We start from the raw sequence: 22,982 nt of genomic DNA on the forward strand, positions 1-22,982 counted from the left end.
AACAAATATGTATTAAATGCTTACTAAACACCGTGCACTGTTTTAGGTTCTTGGAATACATCAATGAACAAATCCTCATAGAACTTATATAGGAGTGGAGGGAGATAGGCCATAAGCAAAACAAATATGTAAATGATAGTATTTAGGGTCTAAGGAGAGAAATAAAGCAAGGGGGAAGTTTAGGAAGAGAGGTGGGGAATGGGTTTCAATTTTAAAAAGGGTGGTCAGGAGAAGCTTCACTGGGAAGGTACCAGAGCCTTGAAGGGAGTGGGGGAACAAGTCCTGTGAGTTTCTGGGTGTTATGAACTAAATTGTGCCCCCTACCTCCCCCTCAACAAATTTATATATTGAAGTCCTTAGCCCCTACCTCAGAATGTAACTGTGTTTGGAGAAAAGGCTTTTAAAGAGTATGATTAAGGTAAAATGAGGCTCTAATGAGGATTATGACCTGGCCTATGCAGAAGTAGGAAAACCAGTGAAAAGTGTTTTATACAGGAAAGACTGAGCTACTGGGTTAAATATAGCTGATAAGATGGAGACTGAGAGTTGTCCTTTGAATTTAGCAAAGGTGGCAAGAGCAGTTTTGGTGGAGTTGTGGGCATGAAACCCTGACTGCAGTGCGTTTGAGAAGGAGAGAAGAGGAACTGAAGACAAGGAGTTTAGAACACTGTAGAGGTTTCAGTACTGAAGAACAAGGAAACATGGTGGAAGGTGGAGGGGGAAGTGGAGATTTTCGTTTGTTTTGCTTTTGGACAGAAGAAATTACAGCATGTTTGTATGCGAATATTTCTTAACAATCTCTAGAGTTTTGACGGGGCGATAGCCTCTTAGCTATAGCCTTCCAACTAGTGGCCTCATCTCTGATGCTGTTCTTTGCATCACTGCTGCCGGATGCATCTTCGTAAACCACAACTCTTATCACTTCACTCAGGCTCAGAAATTTTCAAGGTGTCATTAACTGCGGTACGAAAAGTTCCAATGCCTTAGCTGAACATTCAAATCTTCTCCAGTTGGGCCTTTTGCAGTTTTATCTCTTTCTTCAGTAAAGCCCTATAGTGAGGTACAAAGCATGCCAGACCAGGGTCAGAAGACTTGGATTAAAGTCATGGTTCTGCAAATAACTAGCTACGTGACCTTGGACAAATTACGTAAGTGCACCGGGTCTGGGTTCCTTCCCCTTCATAACGAGGAAGGGGGCGTGTCAGGTAGCCTGGATCATCTGTAGGTCTCTGGCATCTCTAACTGGGTGTAATTCTCAGCACTGTTGCGGCCACAAACAGCATCCTCCCCTGAGCCCGCCCTATCCCTTCCACCTCTAGGGACCACACGTCCTGTGCGGTAACTTATTTTTCCTGATTCGCTTTTGCCTTTCCAAAGGACTAGGCTTTAGAAGAGCCACAGAGGCAGCTCCTTTAATGGTCGGCAGCCTCCCCGCCACCAGGGACCCTCCTCCACAGTCAGAATCCGCCACGTAGTAAGTGCCGCTTCCAACCAATCAAGAAGAAGTTAACTCAGACCTTTGAGGGGCATCCGCTTCCACCAATGATCTTCAAGTCTTCTCTAGCGCCTCACTTTGAGGGGCAGGGCCAACTACCGCAATGGCCAATCTGCTCCGGGGAAAGGTATTCCGGGAACTGCGGGGTCCACCAATCAGGTAAGAAAGCTACAGGGAGGGGCGTTTCTCATTGGTAACTACGTCCGGAAGAGGGCCGGACCCCGGGAGACGACAATACGATTTGATTGGCGGGCGTGATGTTGACAATCCGGGAAAGCCCACCTTCTTCAATAGGACCAGCTTCGGTCCCCGGAGTGGCGGTGGGCGCAGCCAATCGGAGAGGAGACGCGCGGAAAGTTTGTTCAATGGGCGATGTCTGAGGGAGGTTGTCACTCAGGTGGCGGTGGCAGAGGCCGGGCTAAGACGTGGCCAGGGGGACGCGGCTGGCTGTCCAGGCATTGGGGCGGCGTCGGGGTCCCTAGCGCGTCTTCGCCCTAGTTGGGCTCCGAGCGGCAGGAAAGGCAGGCGCCGGCGGCTGCACCTCCATGCCCACGCGCGGGGAGGGCCGCTGATGGAGCGCGCCACCCGCCCGGGGCCGCTCGCGCGGGCGCTGCTACTGCTGCTGCTGGGGCTTGTGGCAGGGACGGTGGCCGCGGGGCGCGCTCCCGACCTCCCTGTGCCGACGGCGGAGGCGGCGTTTGGATTGGGGGCTGCGGCCGCTCCCACCTCGGCCGCGCGGGTGCCGGCGGCGGGGTCTGTGACTGCGGCAGAGGTGACGGTGGAGGACGCCGAGGGGCTGCCGGCGGCCGCAGGCGACCAGGAGCCGCAGGAGCCGGAACCCGACGACGTGACCGAGCTGCGGCCACGCGGCAGGTGAGGGGCGCGGGCTCGGTGTCCGGACCGCGGACCCGGGGAGGCGATTAGCTGACGCGCGCGCGCCGCAGAGGATCGGGGGTCCGAGATCCCCCGTCGGCTGTGGCCTCTCGCTGGCGGAGGACAGCTAGTGACCTGGGGACAGCGCGGGGCCACCGTCCCATCCCCCTGGCCAGCGACAGACTTCCCTCCGCTCCCGGGCGCTGGCGCCTCGCTCGCGGGCGACAGCAGCATCCTGGAAGGTGTCTGGGATGCTCCGAGATTGGAGCGCAGAAATGGGAAAGAACGCCAGTTTCCCTCTTTGATTTTTTCAGGCTTTATTCTTACCCCAAGGAACTTCCAGCTCTCCTTTTTTTTCTTTCATCAATCACCCAGTGACTGTGCTGGTGTGACAGCTGTTTGGGGAAAGGACGTTACGAAGAGATTTCTACATTTTCCCTTTCAACACAGCCCTGTAGTGCCCACGCGCCAGGGTTGAGGCCAGTATTTCTCTAATTGAGATCTGCGGAACACTTGCATCAGGATCACCTGGGGATGCTGGTTAACTGTACAGATTTCTAGGCCCCACACCAGATTTACTCAATCAGACTTTCTGATTCATACCCCAAGGTTAGCAAGTGCTCCAGACAATTCTTGAACCATTAAAATTTAAGAGCTATGGGTAGGTTCTTGAATTTTGGCAGTTTTTTGACATTTAGAGGGTTTACCATATAAACACTTAATATAGGGTCGTCTTGGTTGAGTAGCTGAGCCTCCTTAAAAATTTTACTTCAAGATACATGTTTTAAAGCAGTTTTCAAAGTGTGGACACGAATGTAAGGCATTCTAATGGTAAAATATTTTGCAGACAGCTGATCTTAGCACAGCCGGGGGAAAAAGTGATGCCCCATTTAACAAATGGAATGATAAAGGGAACATTAGATAAATTAAACTAGGGAGGGTTACTATCTGGATTGGAAAGTGTGGTTAGCTTATAATGTAGTAATTACTAGATCATAACAAATTAGATTTAAATTTCAGTTAGCTATCAGGACTTTGATCTGTATATTTGGAGACTGCTATAAATAGGATAAGTACTAAAATTCTGTAGACACCGCTTGAATGTTTATATGTAGATTTTTTTTTTAAGCATCAAATATTTGACAAAATTTTCATAGGCTTTGCTAATGAATTAACTTTCCTGGTAGACTGTTTTTGTTTATCTTAAAGAAACTTCTGAAGCACCTGCTCAAAGTAAGTTACATGAAGTGGAGTAAGATGTTTCATTTTTCTTAGAATACAAATCCACTGCAGCAGGTACTTATTGGGATGGCATGGAGTTACAGAGGGTAGCAGATAGACCCTCTGGACCCTCTGTAACCGGCCCTCCAAGAGAAGCGTGCAGTCCAGCAGTGAGGATTAAAAGAGAAAACCCATAATGACATTACCATGCAAAAGTGGTGCAAATTAAGTGCTGTTAGTGTCCCAAGGTTTTTGTGGTGTTTAATGGGTGGGGTATGGGGGTGAGGTAAGTGAGAAGATAAGAAAAGGCTGTCGCAGAATGAGTTGGTTCCTGAAAAGGTGGGCAGATACTGGACTTGAGGAAACTGCAGGAGGCACAGAAGCTGGGAAGTATGTTTAGAGAACATTTGGTTTGTGCACATCTGTGTGTGTGTGTGACCTGTGTGTTTTTAGAGAGATACAGACATACATACACGTGCCCTGGACAGGGAGGAGTAGAAGATGAGGATAAAAAAATAAATTGGCGTCATGTTGTATATGTGTAGCCTTACACTAATAATATCATCACCACCTGGGAGCATGTTAGAAATCCAGAATGAGGTGCCACCCAGACCCACTGCATGAGTGTCTGAGTTTTAACAAGATCACTGTGTGATTCACATGCACATTACAGTGTGAGAGGCATTGTATAGAGTATCTTGAATGCCAGGCCTGAATGCAGTTTGTGCTTAAGGAATATTTCTCCAGCAGTACTATATCCTGATAACTTGAAGTCAGGATACCACAAGGAGAGTGTTTTAGTGGATCAGATGAGAGGCTTACTGTTAAGTGGATATAGGACAGTGGGGAGAGATTTGAGGCAGAGTCAGTCTTGGTTGCTGGCAATTGGATTGATTCCTCCTCGCTTGGCACCCCCATCCAAATACTGAGACTGGGTGGCCAGAAGGTGAAAGCACTCATGTGAAAACTGAGAGATTGGGGGAGCGGGGAAGAAAAGGTAAGGGGTTTGGTGTTGGACATGGTGACACGGAGGTGCAGGCAGGACATCCAGAGGGAGACATTTGATAGGCAGGTGGCAGTGAGTGATCAAAGTTGTTGAAGCTGGGAGAAAGAGGAGGCTCATGATAAAACCTCAGGAAATGCCTTGTATTTTAGAGAAGATGAGCCAGCAAAAGAGACAGAAATCCACCTGGCTAGGTTGGAGGTGTAGGGTGGGGACTGAGAAGAATGAGGGATTTGGTGATGAGCCCACTTAAAGAATTTAAGTAAAGCAGTCGAGAGTACTCAGATTGCAAGAAGTTAAGGATTCATCCTTTTCAGCCCCACTTCCTCCTTCCCTCACTTTTAAACCTGATGGGAGGCAGGTTTTAGGACCAGGGACCTCTAATGTTATTTATACAGTTAGAGGAGGGAGCCTGTATAGACAGGTTGAAAAAGAAAGGAATAAAGGAGGAGGTGAAGGTAGTTAGGATCTACTTCGTAAACAGAAGGACTGCTTCTTTCTCAGAAACAAGAAGAATGAAAATAGAGGAATTTTGCGGAGCAGAGCGTAAGTGATCTTCGGCAAATGGAATTGGCTGGGAAGAGATAGGCCCAGGTTAAGGGGTCTGTATGGTAGCTTAAGATAGTGTGGAAAGTTTGAGAAATCGTAGGTGAGTAAATGGTAAGGTCAACAAGAGATAAATATGCAAAGTTTATAGGACTTTTTTCTAAGTGCTCTTAAAAAAAAAGAGTAAAAAACCAGACAATATCAGTTCCATAATAATAGACCAATATCCTGTTTGTTTAAAGGAAGAGGATTAGGGGAGCAGATTTGAATTAACCAAGCGTTGATTACAAACAGCTGTGAAGAGCTATGGCCCTTACGAAACTTCTAAAAAGAGGGAGGTGGAGAATTAAAATCTTTATTTTGCATGTTGTCTTTTGATGCCCAAGAAGCAGTAGGAGACTTGCTAATTCATTGTTTTTTCTCTTGATGACGTTTTTATTGGCCTCATTCTAAATGCTTACTCTGCATCTCAAGCATGTGAATGAGTGAGTAAACTATTTTTTTTTCTTGAGAAAGTAGCTAAAATAAGCTTGTTTTTCTGTTAGCAGTCTTGTCAGTGCCGCTTCTGTTAAACATTACATTTAGTTGAAATTTAAATGGGATGGTCACCGCAGAAAGTTGGAATCTCCTCTCACTGTTAGGTTTTATGCCCCTTGGCATTTGTGAGTTACCAGTTTTCTGACTCCAATACAAATTGCAAATTGCAAAGCATCACTTGGGGTTCTTGTGATGGGATGAGCATCTTCGAGGACATTTGAAAACCTGGGAAGTTGTAAGGAACTAGTTTTATCTTAACAATCACGCTAAGTGGTAAAGTATTTGTTCCTTTTTCCTCTGTCTCTCGTTCCCCTGTAATAAGTGTGCTAAGTCTGACGTTAATCTATGGTGCTTCTTCAGTTTGTGCATCTGGAAACTGAATTTTTTGGATTTAATGAGATAACATGGAAATACTTTGCAAATGTAAGATGATTTAATTCCTCTTTATTTCTCTCGCCTCTCTGCTTTCATAAACTGATCTGTTGTGAATCAATGGTCCAGAAATCTGGTTTTCCTCAGATTTTCAGCATACATGCTTTTTTTTTTAATATGACCATTGGATAATAGAATTTCAGAATACAGTGTTGAAAGGGAACTTAGTCATCTGGTCCTAACACTGGTCATTTTTCCAACCCTAGACTTTTAAAATTGACTGAAAATCACATTTAAAGAAATTTATGCATAACTTTCAAGACAAGTTGTAAGCCAAACTAATTCTCTTTTTTTTTTTTTAATTTTACTTTTCCTTCTTCTCCCCAAAGCCCCCGGGTACATAGTTGTGTACTTTCAGTGGTAGGTCCTTCTAGTTGTGGCGTGTGGGACACTGCCTCAGTGTGGCCTGATGAGCAGTGCCATGTCTGTGCCCAGGATCCGAACCAGCGAAAACCTGGGCCACCGAAGTGGAGCGCGTGAACTTAACCACTTGGCCACGGGGCCGGCCCTGAAACTGATTCTTTAGGCGAGTAATGGACTATCTTTCCTGTCTACAGGTGTCTTTTTAGCTTAATTGACACTTGGACTCTAGATATGATACGAGACAGGATTGAGGAGACTCTGTTCCTCGTTTGAACTCAGCAGCCTTTCCACTTTTAGGCATTTTGCAGCAGAGGACCTGTTTTTATCAGCTGCTGTGAGCTGTAGCTTCAGCATGGCTCTTCATTCCCTAAATACTGCTTGGGAACTCCATCTGTTTTTTTCCTTTTTTGTCAAAGAAGAGCTGCTTGTATATTTTTATTACAAAATGTTTTAAAATACAAAGAGGACCACTTGTAGGTTACAGAACTAAATGTGAGAGGGGAGATTAATTCTACTTTTTATTTTTTTCACCCTGTTCTATTTGTAAATAACCATTTTGCTTGAAAAATGTTTCATAGCATAAAGTAGAAAAAGTGCTTCCAAAAAATGTTTTAATCAATAGGAAAAGGATATCTGTCACGCTCATGTTGTCTATAACACTAAAAACTTAGATTGTATTTCTTTAAGGTCTAGCTGCTATGTCAAAGTTATGAAGTATAGTTGGTAATTTTTGAGATTTGATTTGTTTTGACTTGGGGCATGGCTAGTCTTATCACATGTTTATATAAAGGAAGTTTGATTTGAAGATTTACTTAGTAGGTGAGGACTAAAAAGTAAAGTCCAGTTAGTCCTAGCTTGGTTTTGAACAAGAACATATGCTTCCTTGAGTGAGAGCATATATTTAGGTTGAGGATTCTTGGCTACATCAAAAAAGGAGGTTTAACCAAATCAAATTTTTAACTTTGTGGAGGTTTTTTTTCCCTCCCCAAGACAGGAAATGTGCAATTTTAAAATAAGCAGTTGTTAATGTAGAAACGATTCAATGGAGATAATATTCTCCTGTCACCAGCTTCTCTTCCACATGGGAAATTTCTGCAGGCAGTAAGGATCCTCTGAAGTTATTGTGTGAAAGAATGTAGTATCTACTTGTCAGACTCTGATAGACTTAATTGTAAATAGGTGTCCTGGGTGACTCAAGTCCGAGCAAACAGTTTTTTAAAGTCGGGTATTCATTGTGGCATAATGCTCAGTCATTTCTGCTCAGGTGAGGGCATAGAGCAGTAACAAGATAAATGGCATCTTGATGAGATTTCTGGAAGGAGTAAAAGCTGCACATTATAGTAATATAGTAGTTGACACTTATGCAAACTTACAGGTAACAGAATGATAGAATTAGAGTTAGAAAACTTAAATTCAGTCTTCTGTCCAAAACCTCTTATTTGGTGCATGACCTTAAGCTAGTTACATCTTTCTCATCCTCTTTTTGGTTTTTCTTTTATGTGAATAATAGTGTCTGCCCCACCAAGATTTATTCATTCATCAAACGTTTATTGCATTTTATTGGGGGCTAGGCACTGTTAGGTGCTGAGGGTAGATAAATGGACCAAGTCTGCCAGGAAGATACTTGCGTTAAAGAATTCACTGTAATGGATAATAAGTGACATAAGAGTAGTATGGGAGTGAAGAGAATGGAAGTGTCAAGTGAACCAGTCCTTGAATGTGAAGTGTCAAGTACTGTCTAGGCAGCAGGGTTGATGTGATCAAGGGCACACAGCAGTGGTTCCCAAGGCAAGGCTCTTGGATGCTTATGGATCTGCAAAGGTAAAAATGGGGATCCACAAGATTGTCGGTATTTTAAAATAACCTAATGGAAATTGGACATTCAATGAGGAGAGGGCTAATTAAAAAGTTTAAGTTTCTTGGCTTTGAACTAGAATTACAGCAAACTTTATATGGTGATTTTAGCTACTTCTCCCCAGAAATCTTGAATAGTTTGGTTGGTACTTAAATATTTCCTCTAATGATGGCAGAATTCATTAGACGTGATGTTTATTGGGCAAATGAAATCATTTAAGGTGTGAGACAAAAAATAAATGAACCAGAGAACTTTGCTGAAAATGTTAGAAACCTCTGTGTGTGACAGTAGGGTAGGGATTATGTCAGATTATGTGTGGCGTTATGTGCCATACCAAGCAGTGTGGCATTTATTCACTGGGCACAGGGAGCTTCAGAAGTTTATCAGATCTCTGTTATAGAAACAAAACTGTTGAAAGAGCAGAGGGGAAAGAGATCTGAGGCAGTAAAATATGTCAGAAAGGCTTTTAAGGTGTTCTGATGAGAGATGAGAATCTGTTCTAGGACAAGGCCAGTGGTGGAAGAAAAGATTTTAAAAAGATTGAAAAGAAAAGGTTTAAAAGAAGCTTCAGAAATAGAATCAAGAGTACATGACTATTGTCTCAGTGTAGAACATGAGAGACAAGTTGACGTCAGATTTAAATCTTAAGTGATAGGGTGGATGGAGAAAGATGTGGGAGAGAAGTTAAATTTTCTGAATGTGTTGTGGCAATAACAAGTATGCAGAACTAGAGCTGGGAGAGAGACAAACTGTTAATACTGCATAGGTTTGGGAGCTGTCATATTACATATAGTGTTGAAGCTATGGACAGTGGCTCCAGCTAGAACTCCATGGCCTGCTTGTTAGAGATTGAAAGCTATAAGAATGATAAGTGAGGATGGAGGGGGACCTGGGGCATGGGGGGACTGGTCCTATAGAAGCCAGGGAAAGAAGAATGTCCAGAATGAGGGGCCAGCCACTGCTTGAGGTGCTGCTGCAAGGACAAACCTGATTAGGAGAATGGATCTGGCCATTAGGAAGAGGTCACTGATGGCCTTGTGTGAGAGTCACTTCAAAGAGTCGAGTCATGGGAGAGAGAACAGTGTGCTTGCTGCTGAATCATCCAGACAGATGCCTTTGTAAAATAAAGCAAAGTGTAAGTGAGAAAGAGAAGTTTTAAGAGTTTACTGACAGAGTTGATCAATTGACGTTCTTCATTCAGGTAATACATTATTTTTTTTACTCTAAAGAAGTAGCCCTTTGAGGTAAATCAGTGTTTGCCAAACTGGCCTTATCATGAGACTGGCCTGAGCTACTTGTTAAGCTGTGCTCTCTCAAGCTCTCTGTGGGGATGGGAGCTGTGACCCTTTACTGGTTTTTAACAAGCACTCCGGATTAATTTTATGGTCTGGCGAATTTGAGTTATGCTGAGCTAGGTGAAATAGTCCTATTTTACTTATGAAAAACAAGTTGCATGAAGCAATGAGGAGAATAAGACAGAGCCAGGGGGACATGCTCTCAGGCCTGATTTCAAAGCCCCGATTCTTTCCACTGGAAATGCTGCCTCTACAGTCGCTTCAATTCTTGAATAAGTTAAGGGTTTTTCATCTTCACAGAAACCTCAGTATAAGGTGAGTGGATCATATGGAGATAAATTGCCTTATATTCTCCCTATTTTGGGGAGGGGGGATTCATTTTTCATCTCTCATTGATGTTTGTTCTAAACACCACATCTTCTTGCTGCCTGTGATTATCCCAGCATTCAGCCTGAGGACTTTCTTTCACAGCAGTGTCTGTCTACTTGATGCTTTCTCCATCGATAGTATGTCAATGAGCATCTCTCCCTTAGGCTGTGATTGGGTATAATAGTCTAAATCCTGGCATCTCTTTTGCCCTGGTAGTGCTGCTCAATTCCAGCCGCAGCAGAAGGGGTACCTCCCTTCCAGAGACATGCTCAGGTAGGAGGCTATAGTGAATATCACAGCCAGCTTGTAGCAGACAAGAGGATGAAGGATTTTTTTTTTTTGACACCCGAGAGAGTCTGTTAAAGGGATTTATTGTTATTCCCATTAAGAGGAGTTAAAATAATTAAGGGTACCTATTCAAATCTAAGAACCAGATTACATTAAGTATCAATAGCAGTTAAGAGAGTGATGTACCTAATTGTTCCTGCCCATATGTTTTTGTTTCTTTTAATTATTGCTCACATTTACACATACTTTAAATATAGTAGTTCCTAGTCTGAAAATATCTTGTTTGTTTTAAAAAGCAGAATCTTTGACTCAGTTAAATGCACCCCATCTGGTAGGTTTTCAGTGAAAGACTAATTAGGTGTTAAACTCAAATGACTTATTAAAATGTGTCCTTATATACACATAAGACACACATATGCATATTTTATTATTGGATTTTTCTTTGTTTTGAAAAGGAAAGCTAGAATTTTATCTTTCTTCTCTGTATATGTCTCTAGCACATGTAGCTACATATTCGGAAAAATTATGGCCTTTTAAAATTATAGGTAGAATGCCTATGGTGATAAATAAACAACGTTGGCTCTGAATTTTTAAAAAATAGTGTCTGAAGTGTTCCAGTGGTCTCTGTAATTTTTCATGGGTTAACATTCTTTGCTTATACTGTTTTGTTTCAATTAGAGTTTTTTTTCATTCAACCATTTATTTGTGGTTGATGGTTATTTAACAGAAAAACTAGACATTTCTACAAGGGGACTAGGAAAGAGTTAACTTAGCTCTGAGCCCTTGATCTCTAACTTAATTGGATTCTGTTGCTTTTATTTGTAAATTGGCACATCTAAGGTGTGAATATTTTATATCCGTCATTATAAAATAATTTTCTTACTCAAAGTCTCCTCCTCCTCCCCCAACTCTCAAAAGATTTCTCTAGAAAATCTATTAGAAGCTCTTCAGAAAGCAGGATAATGTGTGGGGAGGGGAGTTGAGTTGTTCCCATTCTTGCAGTCTGTTATCTAAAATTACTAGAGTTCGTAGTGTGGCAGAAATCTTTATTTTCACAAATTAGACTAAGTTACCACTTGAAAAATTCAAAATGAGAATTAGTGTATAGTTTGGGAACTAAATTAACAGTTTTTATTCATTTGATAAACAGGTTCTTTGAGAGATTTCAAATGAGTTTACTTGAACTGTTTTGTCTTGGTCAACTTTTAGCTTTACTTTGAATTTGTATATATTGTATGTCAAGTGAGATAGAAAAGATAAACGTTGTATTTCATAATCCTAACCAGGAGCATAGTTATATGTGCTTGGAATTTGCCTGGTCTTTGAAGCAGACAAATATACCCAACAAATTCCCAGAACAACTATGCAATACATTCTTTCATTCAAAGTCAAATTCATTTCATGTTTGTTGGCAGCCTGTCCAGGCATATATGTTCTAGGCAGAAGGAACAGTAGCTGCAAAGGCCCTGAGGGGAAATCATACGTGACGTGTTTGAGGAATTGGGGGAGTCAGTCTGGGGGTGTTGATTTTGGATATGTGAACTTTGAGAAGCCTGTAAGATAATCTGAATCTGTGGGCAGTTAGATACGTAAGTCCAGAGTTCAGGGGAGAGGCTTGGAACCAGAGATATAAATTTGGGAGTTGCTAGCATACAGGTGGTATTTTAAGCTATGAGATTGGATGAGACTACCCAAAAAAGTGCATGTAGGTAGATAAAGAATATTTTAAGAGATAGGAGGGATGAGGAAGAACCAGAAATGAGGCTGAGAAAGGGTAGCATAGAACTGAGAAGAAAAAAATCAGTTGAGTATGGTGACCTGGAAGCTGCGTGGAGTGTGTTCCATGCAGGGCAGGAGAAGTAGCTGGTGAGGTGCTGCGAGATGGTCAAGTGAACCGAGATGTGAGCACAGGATTTTTTTCATATGAAGGTCATTGGTGACTCCAACAAGGAACCCGCTCAGTGGAGTGGTAGAGGCAAAAACTTGATTAGAAATTGTTCAAGACAGAACGGGAGGAGAGGATTTGAGACATGGAGTATACTGTAACAGCTCTTTCAAGGAGTTTCGTATCAGAGTGGGGCAAGAGATGCATTGGAAGCTGGAGCCGGGAGAGTGGTTGATTTTGTTTAATCTGGTTTGGTTTTTAAGTTGGAGGAAGTAATAGCAGGTTTGAATGCTGAGGGGAATGCTCTGGTAGAGAGGGGATAATTGATGCGAGCCAGAGAGATTTGCAGGAGCAAGTCCTCACCTGTGCACCAGAGAGAGCTCTGTTGCCTAAGCAGAAGTGCTGGTAGCCGGTGGCAATATGGAGCGTTCACCTGCAGAGGCAGGAGGGAAGGTAAAATTCATGGGTCCAGGTGCTCATAAAGGGATAGATGTGATGGTGGGAAGCAATCTGTTGATTATGTCTGTTTTCCTTAGTGAAATAGGAGGCACAGTCCCTGGGATGCATGAGCTTAGAGGAGCTGGTGTTGGAGGAGAAAGGAGAAATGAACTACTTAACCCAGGACAGTGGGAGAGTGGATAAACTGGGGACGTGTGATAGGATTGTTGAGCATCATGAATAGCCCTTTTGAGGTTGGTAGTTATAACTAAAGTGAGACCAGTCAGCATAGTTAGGTTTTCTTCAGCCGCATTCAACTGTACAGATGCAAGAATGAGAAAAGGCAGAAAGTTGGATATAACAGGGTTGGAGTTCTGCTGGTCCAGTGCGGCATGTGAGGGAGGGGATAGGGAGTTGAGGGTGTAAGCAAGGAAGTGCTTCGAATGAAGGACTATGGAATTGAAACTGGATAAGAAAGAAGTGAAGGCATAATGGTAGAGAAAGTCACAGTAAAAGTAATAGGATCAGTGACCTATAGGTTCTGGCGGGGTCAGAGGTTTGTTGGAGTCAGGGAAGTAGAGGAAGTGAGCTGGAAAGAGGGCTTGGTGGCTGGGGGTGGGATGCCTGAAATTTCAGTGGGACAAGGAAGTTGCGATTGGTAATGACAAGGGTTAGGGTCTAACCACAGGAGTGGCTGAGGCAAGGTAGACAGATAATGACAACCCAACAAAGATGTTACTAGTGACAGTAAACCAGGACCTAAAATCCTCAAAGAGTGAGGCTAGTGACCCAAGGGTCAGTGGACAATTAATAGGAGGGCTAATGGATGGAACAATCTGATCCTGAGGATTTTTAGAGAGGAGAGAAAGAAAATAGTCTGGAAATGGTAGCGAGGTGCAAGGAGTACACCTACCCCATCCCTGGGCCCAGGGGTCAGGGGTTATGGAGAAAAAAATTCTCTTTGCTTCTGAAGCAGTGTCTTCAGGGACAGCCAGATTTCTATTAGAGCAAGAAGTTATATGAACATTCAGGGGCGAAGGCTTCAGGAGTTGGGGAAAGGTTGAGGAGGACCGAGCAGGAAATGTTGAGTTCATATGGGCATGAGAGCATGGGAATGAGGGGTGACTTCAGAGTCTGGGGCTTTTCATAAGTGACATACACAGATAAATGACATAGTGTGATTTTTCTGAGAGGGCTGAAGACAGATAGTGGGGGCAAGACTATAAGTGGCGTGAAGAGGGGGCCCCCTTTCTATCCTACAGATAGAGGCCTGGGGAGGGGCTGGTTTCCTTTCGAGTGTGTGGAGTAAGTGCCCAATATCTTAGATATCTTTTAAACTTTGTCCTATTAATTTTTAAATTCACAGATCGTTAGTGATTATCAGCACTTTAGATGGGCGAATTGCTGCCTTGGATCCTGAGAATCATGGTAAAAAGCAGTGGGATTTGGATGTGGGATCCGGTTCCTTGGTTTCATCAAGCCTTAGCAAACCAGAGGTAAGAATTTTCTATTAAATGTTGCCTGGAAAACTTAGTTATAATAAGCAACTGCTGATGTAATAGTATGTATTTTATCATTCTAGGCTCAATTGCCTACGTTTCAGGCCTGTCTGCCTTTTACAGTCTGTGTCCCCTTGGGGAAATTACTTAACTTTTCTGTTCCTCAGTTCCCCTCCTGTGAAATGAGGTGGGTAATATCACCTACTTCTTAGGATTGTTTTGGCATTAAATGAGTTAATCATGTAAGTGAGTGACTGAGGATACCGTCTGCTGTATCAGTATAACTCATTATCTGAACTGTAACATGATCATGATTTCTTATTATTATCACAAGTTCCCTTGAAATAGTAAAACAAATAAAAGTAACTGTTTTAATAGTTAGAAATACATGCTACAAAAATCCCATAAATTTTTTCCCTCAAGTGTATATCCTAATTATAAGCATAAATCATCTGAAGTTTTCTTGGAATATAATTTTAAACAAATTTGGTTATTTGCAAAAGAAGAAACCTTTTTTCCAAAACTACTGTGGCACACACTCAGAGGCTTGGACAGGGGACAGATGGCTTAACCCCTCAGAGCTTTAGTGCCTTATCAAGACAGTGGGGACACTGCCTACCTTGATGAGGTTGCGGGGGTGGTTAGGTGAGGGAAGTTTATTTTCCTCACTGTTAGTCTTGACTCTGATAGATTAAGTCTTTCTCCTTTCTGGAGCTTTTTTCTCCTGTTTAAATCATTTAAAGTAAGTCCCTCTTTTGAGTTGTGACTGCTGACATGAAAGCAGTCACCTCTGTCTTCCAGAATACCTCAGCCTTCTCCCTTATCAAGTTGTTCCTATAGGACACTCCGTAGGGTACTGTTTTTTCCTTTCATGATCAATTTTTCCCTGTCAAAAAGCTTCCTAGCAGGTATTAAGTTTAGAAAAGACAAATCTAACATGAGGGGCTTGAGAATGACCTGATTAGCGGTGATGGAATTTTCTGGTAGTAAAGCTGCTCTCCCCTCTGCTCTCTGGTAAAACCAGCCTGGATTCTTTTCTGGAGCATCTAGGCAGGAACTTAGGGAGATGGCACTGCCCAGCTCCACATTTGCTGTGTTCCAAGCCCTGCCTGGACTTTCAGGGTGTCCCCTATTTCTTAGACAGTATGCTGAAAATATCTGGAGAATAGTGAACTTCCGTTGTATTGTGAATTATTAATACAAATAGCAATTTGATTGTAAATTACATTAAAAATTTTGAACAAGTATAATTTTCAAATGAATTACTGCTCGAACTAAACATTCGTTGTGTTCTGCTGGCTTCAGCTTGGGTATGCACGTTTTGCTTTCTTTTTAAACTAGACATAAAAGATGGTCAGCAAAATCAGAAGACCGTAAGCTGTTTACATCTGAGGTAATACTGCGGTGTGCTGTAGTGGTACAAAGCATGTGTGTGTTTGCAAACTAAAATACACGCACAAAATAAGTTGCATGCTATGACAAAGTAGAATGCAAACAGTTGTAATAACCTGCGTGCTATTGAGTGTGTGTAAATTATAAGCAGCTAGTTATACTCAAAGGTTTTCTTACAAATCGCAATTATGTTAGCCATTTTTTAAACTGCAGTTCAACTTTTTCATTGTCCCTAGTTCTTATCATTTTCTGTGGCTTATTAATGGTCTCTTGTTTGTTGGGGGTCTTTTTTTGAGGAAGATTAGCCCTGAGCTAACATATACCACCAATCCTCCTCTTTTTGCTGGGGAATATTGGCACTGAACAAACATCCGTGCCCAACTTCCTCTATTTTATATGTGGGACGCCTGCTACAGCATGGCCTGATAAGCCGTGCATATGTCCATACCCAGGATCCAGACTGGTGAACCCTGAGCTGCTGAAGCAGGATGTGTGAACTTAACTGCTGCTCCACGGGGCTGGCGCCTAAGGGTCCCTCATTTTAAGTGTCCTCCTTCCCACTCACTCCCAACCTTAGATCCTTTGGATAGAATGCTTTGAAATGTTGAATGGCAAGCATATTCAAAAAGTGTTATTGTGTCATTACACAATAAATGAAAAGCTCACTGGCCACCTTTTATGCAGAAGAATTCTGAGACCTCTTTGCATTATCTAGATTTTAATTTTCTGCTTTACAGGAAAAAATGAGAAAATATAAAGATGTCGAACCATCTGTGGTAACAGAATACATTTACTAGATTTTACAACTGCCCTAAGTTCTTGGGACCATTTCTTGAGACTGTGTGTTTACTATGTAGACATACTGATGACAACAGCATTGTTCCCAGTGCTAAAATATACATGTGATATACTTTACACACAGTGTAATCTTCACAGCCATCTTTCTGAGGTTGATGTGTTAGTGTCATTTTGTAGAAGAGGAAACTGAAGCTCAGGGAAATTATTTGTTTGAAGTTGTAGACTAGATAACAAAGCTGGAATTGAACCGAGGGTTGTCTGACTGTACTCGATTCTGCCTGCTCTGAAGCCATTTCCTCATTTTGTGTACACTTCCCCTTCACAACCCAGGCTGTTCATCTAGTATAGCGGGTCTCAAACTTTATGGTCTCAGGACCCTTTATATTCTTGAAAACTGTGAAGCGTTCCAAGGAGCTTTTTTCCCCCATCAGTTATATCTATCTATACTTAAACCATGTTAAAAATTAAAACAGAAATTTTAAAAAGACTTCTTAAATCTTTAAAAGGAAACAATGAGCCTGTTGCATGATAGCATAACTTGTTTTTATGAAGAATAACTATTTTTTCAATACAAAAAATTTAATGATAAAAGTGGCATTATTTTATATTTTTGCCAGTCTCTTCAGTTCATGGTTTACTAGAAGAGAACTGGATTTTTGTATCTGCTTTGCAGTCAATATGTTGCATTGCTGTTTTGGTTGAACCATATGAAGAAGAATATCCAGGCACATACATAGGTAGTTGAAAAAGGCAAGAGTATTTTAGTAGCCTTTTCATATGATTGGGTCGTTCTTTCTTGATACCCCACCAAAACAAGTGGAAGTTTCTTAAACGTTAGTTGTGCTGTGGAATCTGAAACCATATCAATGAACATTTTATACTCTGTTACATTAACATCCATTTGTCTGTCTTTTACTCGCGTATGAGTTTCTAACATCATTTGGAAAATATTAATTCACTTGAGTTGCACAGATCTTCCAAATGTTGATACATTTCCTTATAGAATATTTTAAAAAACCGAATTTGTTGCTTTCACCAATGACCTCATTAGAAAAGTCCTTAAGTACTGGGAAGCTGTCAAGTTCACATTGGTAGATACGGGTTTTCCAAAATTCTAATTTTCACTTGGAACTTGAATTTTATCACTAATATAGTCAGTTGTTTTCTTTGAAGTGAGAGGTTCACTTTGTTTATTTTTGAGAAAATGTCTGCCAAATACCCTAGTCTCACAACCATAGTTTTTCTCTCAAATTTTCAAGTGAAAATGGAGATTTGTGAGCAAGGCTGCTAATTTAGCTTAAAACTCCAGTCTCGTGAGCGCTTTTCCTCAAGGCGTGCTTCACCGGGTGGCAGAAGTGCTCAAATGCATACCTCCTCATTGTTGTGCAGAATGCAAAAAGACATGGACTCAGGTCACAATTTAGAGAAATTAATAATTTTTTATTGTTTCATCAAAATATTCTTGAATGAAAATGTCATTTTTCTTCTTTTCGTGCTACGTGTGTGTGACAGTGAAGAACACAAGGATTACTAGTTTGGTGCTTGATTCGTACTAGGGCGCCAGCAGTTTTGGTCACCATTGCTTTTACGCCATCAGTGCAAATATCACACAATGAAAAGATAGATAACACCTTCTTATGAAAACTGACCCTCTGCACCTCTGAAAGAGTCCACAGACCACACTTTGAGAATTGCTGATCTAGTATATAATAGAAATATTATAAGAATATTTGTGAGATTATGAACATATTGACAAGGAGAGTGGAGTGTATGGTGAGCTTGAGTCATCTGTTATTCAGCAAGGTGTGTGTTGCTCAGCTTCTAGAAGTTATGTTCAGAAGTTGGACAAAACACCACAAAGAGAGGATCAAAAACTGTTATTTGAAATGCCCTGAATTGAATGCATGGAGTAACAATACTTTTCTAAATGCATCTGATACAATACTTTATGAGTGTCTGACTTTTTGTGAGAAATGGTTAATTTTGTCTGTCTGAAGCCCAGCGTTTGGTAGGAAAGGGTCATGTAAGGAGGAGGGCTAGGTACACCAGGCAGAAGGAACGGGTGTAGAGATGTGGCAGGAGCCACCCAGGTGACAATAAGTAGATCCATGGCTTCATCTGGAGACTCCTGTATTAGAATGTCACGTTCTCCAAGCTTTCGTCAAGAGCTGTATGAAGGTGAAACACATTGAATCCAGAAGGCCAGAGAAGACGTATTCTCTGTGCAGCAATTATTAGAGTTACTTATTAATCTAATAAGGAGGAGCTGAAGAATAAAAGATTTGATAGACTGTAATAATTTTGAAGTTATTAACGAAAGAGGCATTGCTTATGGCTCACATGTACTTTTGCTGGAATGATAAAGTAGAAGCTGCGCAGGAGCGCTTTAGGCTGTGTGGGGTTGTGGAAGGAGGGACTGGGATTCAGGAGCTTCAGTTCTAGTCACCATTCTTCTGTTCACTGGCTGTGTGACCTGACTGCATTTTTTAATTCAGTCCTGCTTTCATTTCCTGCTCTGTAGAATTATGGGATTGGACTGACTCTCTAAAGATTGTTCTAACTTCAGGAATCAGGTACCATCAAATACATGAAACACCCAAATAAATTATCTACAGCGATTTTTGAACTTCCCTTTTTTTGTACTACATTTCAGAATTCTTTTTAAAAATAAAGGACAAATTCATTAGAAATTACTGTTAGGTGCATATCTCATTGCCTCTTGGCCTGCTCTAACGTTGTTCTTAACCGTTTCTGATCCAAAAGGCATATAAAATAGTGTATTATGTTAGTGTGTTTTGATTATGTCGTTGAAAAAAGTAAGTTCCCAGAGGATAAGGGATACTGACAGTTCTATCAAAAACAAATGTTTTACATTATATTTAGAAGGAGTTGTAAGCTGCAGGAAGATTCAGGTGCCTTGGGACACAGATCTGATTTGCCACTCTTTCCTCTTGACTAGGTATTTACAAACTTCCTCAAAAGAATACTTATATAAACCAAGCCACAAGTGTGTGTGTGTGTGTGTGTGAGAATAAGTGATGAACCCAAGGTAACAGATGTGCCCTAAGTTCTAAGCCTAATACTTTTGATGGTAGCTAAGAATTTTGTTTTTACTTTTCAGAAGGACCACGTGAGATGAAATCTGATTTGCTTTCCTCTGGTAATTTATATGCAGATTCAACCTTGAAAAAGCCCTAAGTAGATTTGGTTCCTCACTGACTGTCTTAGAATTTTGTTTTGTAACATATTAGCATAGTTTTTCTTTGGGGACTCTGGTGGCATTTGGATCACACTTTACCAAATCTGAGTAAATGTAATATCCTTAAACTGTCTCCTTCTGTATGTCTTGGAACACATTCATAAATACAAAGACCTTCCTTATCTTTATTTAGAACGTGTATTATAATTATGTGTGTATAACTACTTTGTCCTTAGACAATACTTTTATCTTTTTCTTTATTTAGAGATCCCATATTTGTTTTTTGTTTCGGTTTTCTGTTAAAATACCCCCTTTTTTTCCCCTCTTAAAAAGAACAAACAACTCTATTATAAGTCTATGGTTAGAGTTTGGGGTTTTGTTTTATTTCGGGTATGTTTCTCCCCAGGGGACATCGCCTTTCTGTTTCAGACAGGTGCAGAAACAGACAACTATGATGCTGGAGCTCTCCAACCTCCTCCCAGCCGCACATCAGAGTGCCTTCATTAAGAAGGGCCTTCAAAGGTGGGAGGAGCCTTTGCAAAGAGTACACTTTTCATGGTTACTGATTTGTTCCAAAAGAGTCCATTAGTAGACCCTTTTGAGTGTTGCTTTATTAAAAGAGGATCTGTAATCTCTTTTAAAGATTCTTTAACTTGTTCTGAAAGATGTCTGGTCATTTTGCAGTTTTTCATTTGTACATAAACCAGCATTTTTTGAGCCTGGCTGGGTCATCTAAGATGGTGGTTTATTTTGAAAAGTCACTGTCAGTCATGTAACAAGCCAATATTTGAATAATTGCTTAGGTTAATTGCTTTTCTTTTAATTATAGAAATGAAACAGTGCTTTGATTTAATTTTATTTTGTTAATTTCTAGCATGGCTGAAAGCAATGCTGTGAACCACTCCAATTTATTCCAGCATGCATTTGCCAAGTGAGAAATTGATATGACTGTATTTTTTAAGAAATTGACTTCTTAAGCACATTGCTTATCTACTTCATGACTGTACGTTAATCTAAGTGAAGGCGGAGATAGTTACTAGAATCCTTGTTTTCATCATGAATGTGAAAAGTATGCTTAAAAAGTTAGTCTGGTAGTTTTCTTGAGGTAATTTTTTTTTGTAGGTTGACTGTACGTTAAGGAAACAAAGAATGAAACAGTTTTTATCTACTTGGTATTTCACTGCTTTGGGGCATTAATTCACACTTTTTGATGGTAGTATATAGCAGATCACTTTGAAGTTTGGTTTTTTCTTCTGCATTTTTTTCTTTTAAATCTGCATTGCCTTTTAAGCATGTCATGTGGATGCCTTCTCTGATTAACATCCAGTTCTACTGAAAGATCCCATAATCCCTCATGTTAGATTATCTCACTGGTTGTTAACTATGATGCCCTCTTCCTTAGTCTTTGAGGTACGAGTCCCAGGAGCACTTTACTTTTAGCAAATAAGCTTCCTTTATTCTCCCCATCAAAGTTCATTGTTGTCAGGGAAATAAAAAAAGTATTTGCTCAACACAACAGTGTTGAGCATCTTTTTTTTTTTCTTTTAAAGTCACGAATAGTCAGTTCTGGCGTCTAGTAGTCTGGTCAATTGCTCATTTTGGTTTATTAAGAGTTACCATTTTATGTTCCGTACATGATGTATCCCTTTTGACGAATTAAAATATACAAAATTATGCCTGTTAACTTTTCTTTAATATTGTTTATCTTTGGGATCAATAAAGTACTTTGCGATCCTTCAAAATTTCTTATATCGTAATCAAAGAAGAATTTTAGGGCTGATAGAGATCTCTGGGAAATCAAAGACAGGTAACAGTTTGATATATTTAGTTCTTATATTGAATTCATCTTTATCTGGTGTTGAGGCTTTGTTTTTAAATGGGTGTTGTGAATCCAGAGCCGGGAAAGAAATAATTCACCTGGCATAATTAAGCTTTCTACTCTCACCTGAATTTACTTTTGGAGCAGCTATTTGAATTCTAAAAGCCTTTCTGAAATTTCGTGTTAAGGAATCATAGTTATTTTCTGAAGTTTCCCTATAGAGAATGAAAGAAGACTCATGATGAATTTATAGGTAGTCAGATTAAGAGTTTATGTTTTTGTATAATAAGTATATTAAGCTTATTTCTTTAATAAGTATATATATTATGCACACACACGAATTACATTAGAAGTTCAAAATAGCACCTGGGATCATTACACCTACATAACACCTGTTGTTTGATTAGCACTTTATAGCTTGCAAAATGATATCAAACCCATTCTGCTTTAATCCTCGACATAGCCTTGTAAAATAAATGTTCTTATTAACCCCCAGTTTTCACATGAGAAAACTGAGGCTCAAAATGGTTCCGAGATTTGTCTGATATAGTAAAGCTGAGACTCAACTCTAGATCCAATTTGGACTTACTCCTTGCCCTGTTTCCAATATTTCATGCTTTCTGAAATACCTCAATACCTACTGGTGCATTTGTGTTTTCTGTACTAATAATTATAATTCTTAATGTGCTTTATCAAGAATAATTATTACTCGAAGACATCATAAGGAGACTTAGCATGCTGCTCAGCACATTGTGAGCACTTAACTGCCTCTAAAGCGAGCCCAGTGGGAGAGACAAAGGTACCTGAACTTAATACATCCAAAACCCAGCTCATCATTAAGGGGCTGGGGGGTCTTACATGGTTGTGTGCTGGGATGCAGCAAGATGAGATCCTTGCCCTCGTGGAACTTACATGGCAGTATGTGGAGCCAGCTGGGGAGACATATGAAATAGTTATAATGTAAATAATGTGATTGAGTTGTGGGAACTGCCCCAAGGAAGGGCGGAACTAAGAGAGACTTAGGAAGGATGCCTGACCTACCTGGCTGGAGGATCAGAGAGGGCTTCTCAGAAGAAATGGTGTTTACAACTGAGATGGTGTGAGGAGAAGGGGCTTCCTTGGCAAGAGATGGGTAGAGAGGTGGGGCAAGTACTGCTTTGGGAGAGGAAATAGCCTGTATCAAGGCCTTGCTGTGGCAATTATGGTGTGCTCAAGGAACTGAAAGAAGTGAGGGTGGCAACAAGGATGAGGGTTGGGGAGAGTAGTAGAGATGAGCCCACTGAGGGAGGCCAGGGGCAGGTTGTGCAGGGTCTAGTAAGGTGTATGTTAAGCATTCTGGATTTTATCCTCAGCCACAGGAAATTGAAGGATTTTAAGTGGGAGAGATTCCTCCACAGTCAAAATGGAAAGAGTGTCCTGATGTTCTCTTTTGCTGTGAGCCTTGGAGTTAGACTGGTGAACCAAAGGGTTGGCTCAGTGAGGTGTTTACATTACAGGCATACCCTGGAGATATTGCAGGTTTGGTTTCAGACCTCCGCAATAAAGTGAATATTGCAATAAAGTGGGTCACACAAACTTTTTGGTTTCCCAGGGCATATGAAAGTTATATTGACACTATACTGTAGTCTAAGTGTGTAATGGTATAATGTCTAAAAGAACAATGTACATACCTTAA

At 40.9% G+C, this 22,982-nt stretch overlaps 1 protein-coding gene across 3 annotated transcripts in view; it reads left to right on the forward strand.

The window, feature by feature from the left end:
• Nucleotides 1–1,198: 1,198 nt before the first annotated feature.
• EIF2AK3 (eukaryotic translation initiation factor 2 alpha kinase 3) overlaps nt 1,199–22,982 on the forward strand; it is a 69,014-nt gene continuing 47,230 nt past the window's right edge. For 2 of the 3 annotated variants that reach the window (XM_023618757.2, XM_023618758.2), the window contains exons 1-2: nt 1,764–2,368; nt 13,967–14,096. In XM_023618757.2, the coding sequence (XP_023474525.2) occupies nt 2,067–2,368; nt 13,967–14,096 (432 nt within the window). In that variant the 5' untranslated portion in view covers nt 1,764–2,066. Of the gene's footprint in view, nt 1,655–1,763; nt 2,369–13,966; nt 14,097–22,982 lie in introns of those variants that run through there. The other variant, XM_070236199.1, reaches the window with a different exon arrangement.

This window comes from Equus caballus, chromosome 15, assembly GCF_041296265.1.
Source record: "Equus caballus isolate H_3958 breed thoroughbred chromosome 15, TB-T2T, whole genome shotgun sequence".
In the NCBI taxonomy this organism is placed as follows: Eukaryota; Metazoa; Chordata; class Mammalia; order Perissodactyla; family Equidae; genus Equus; species Equus caballus.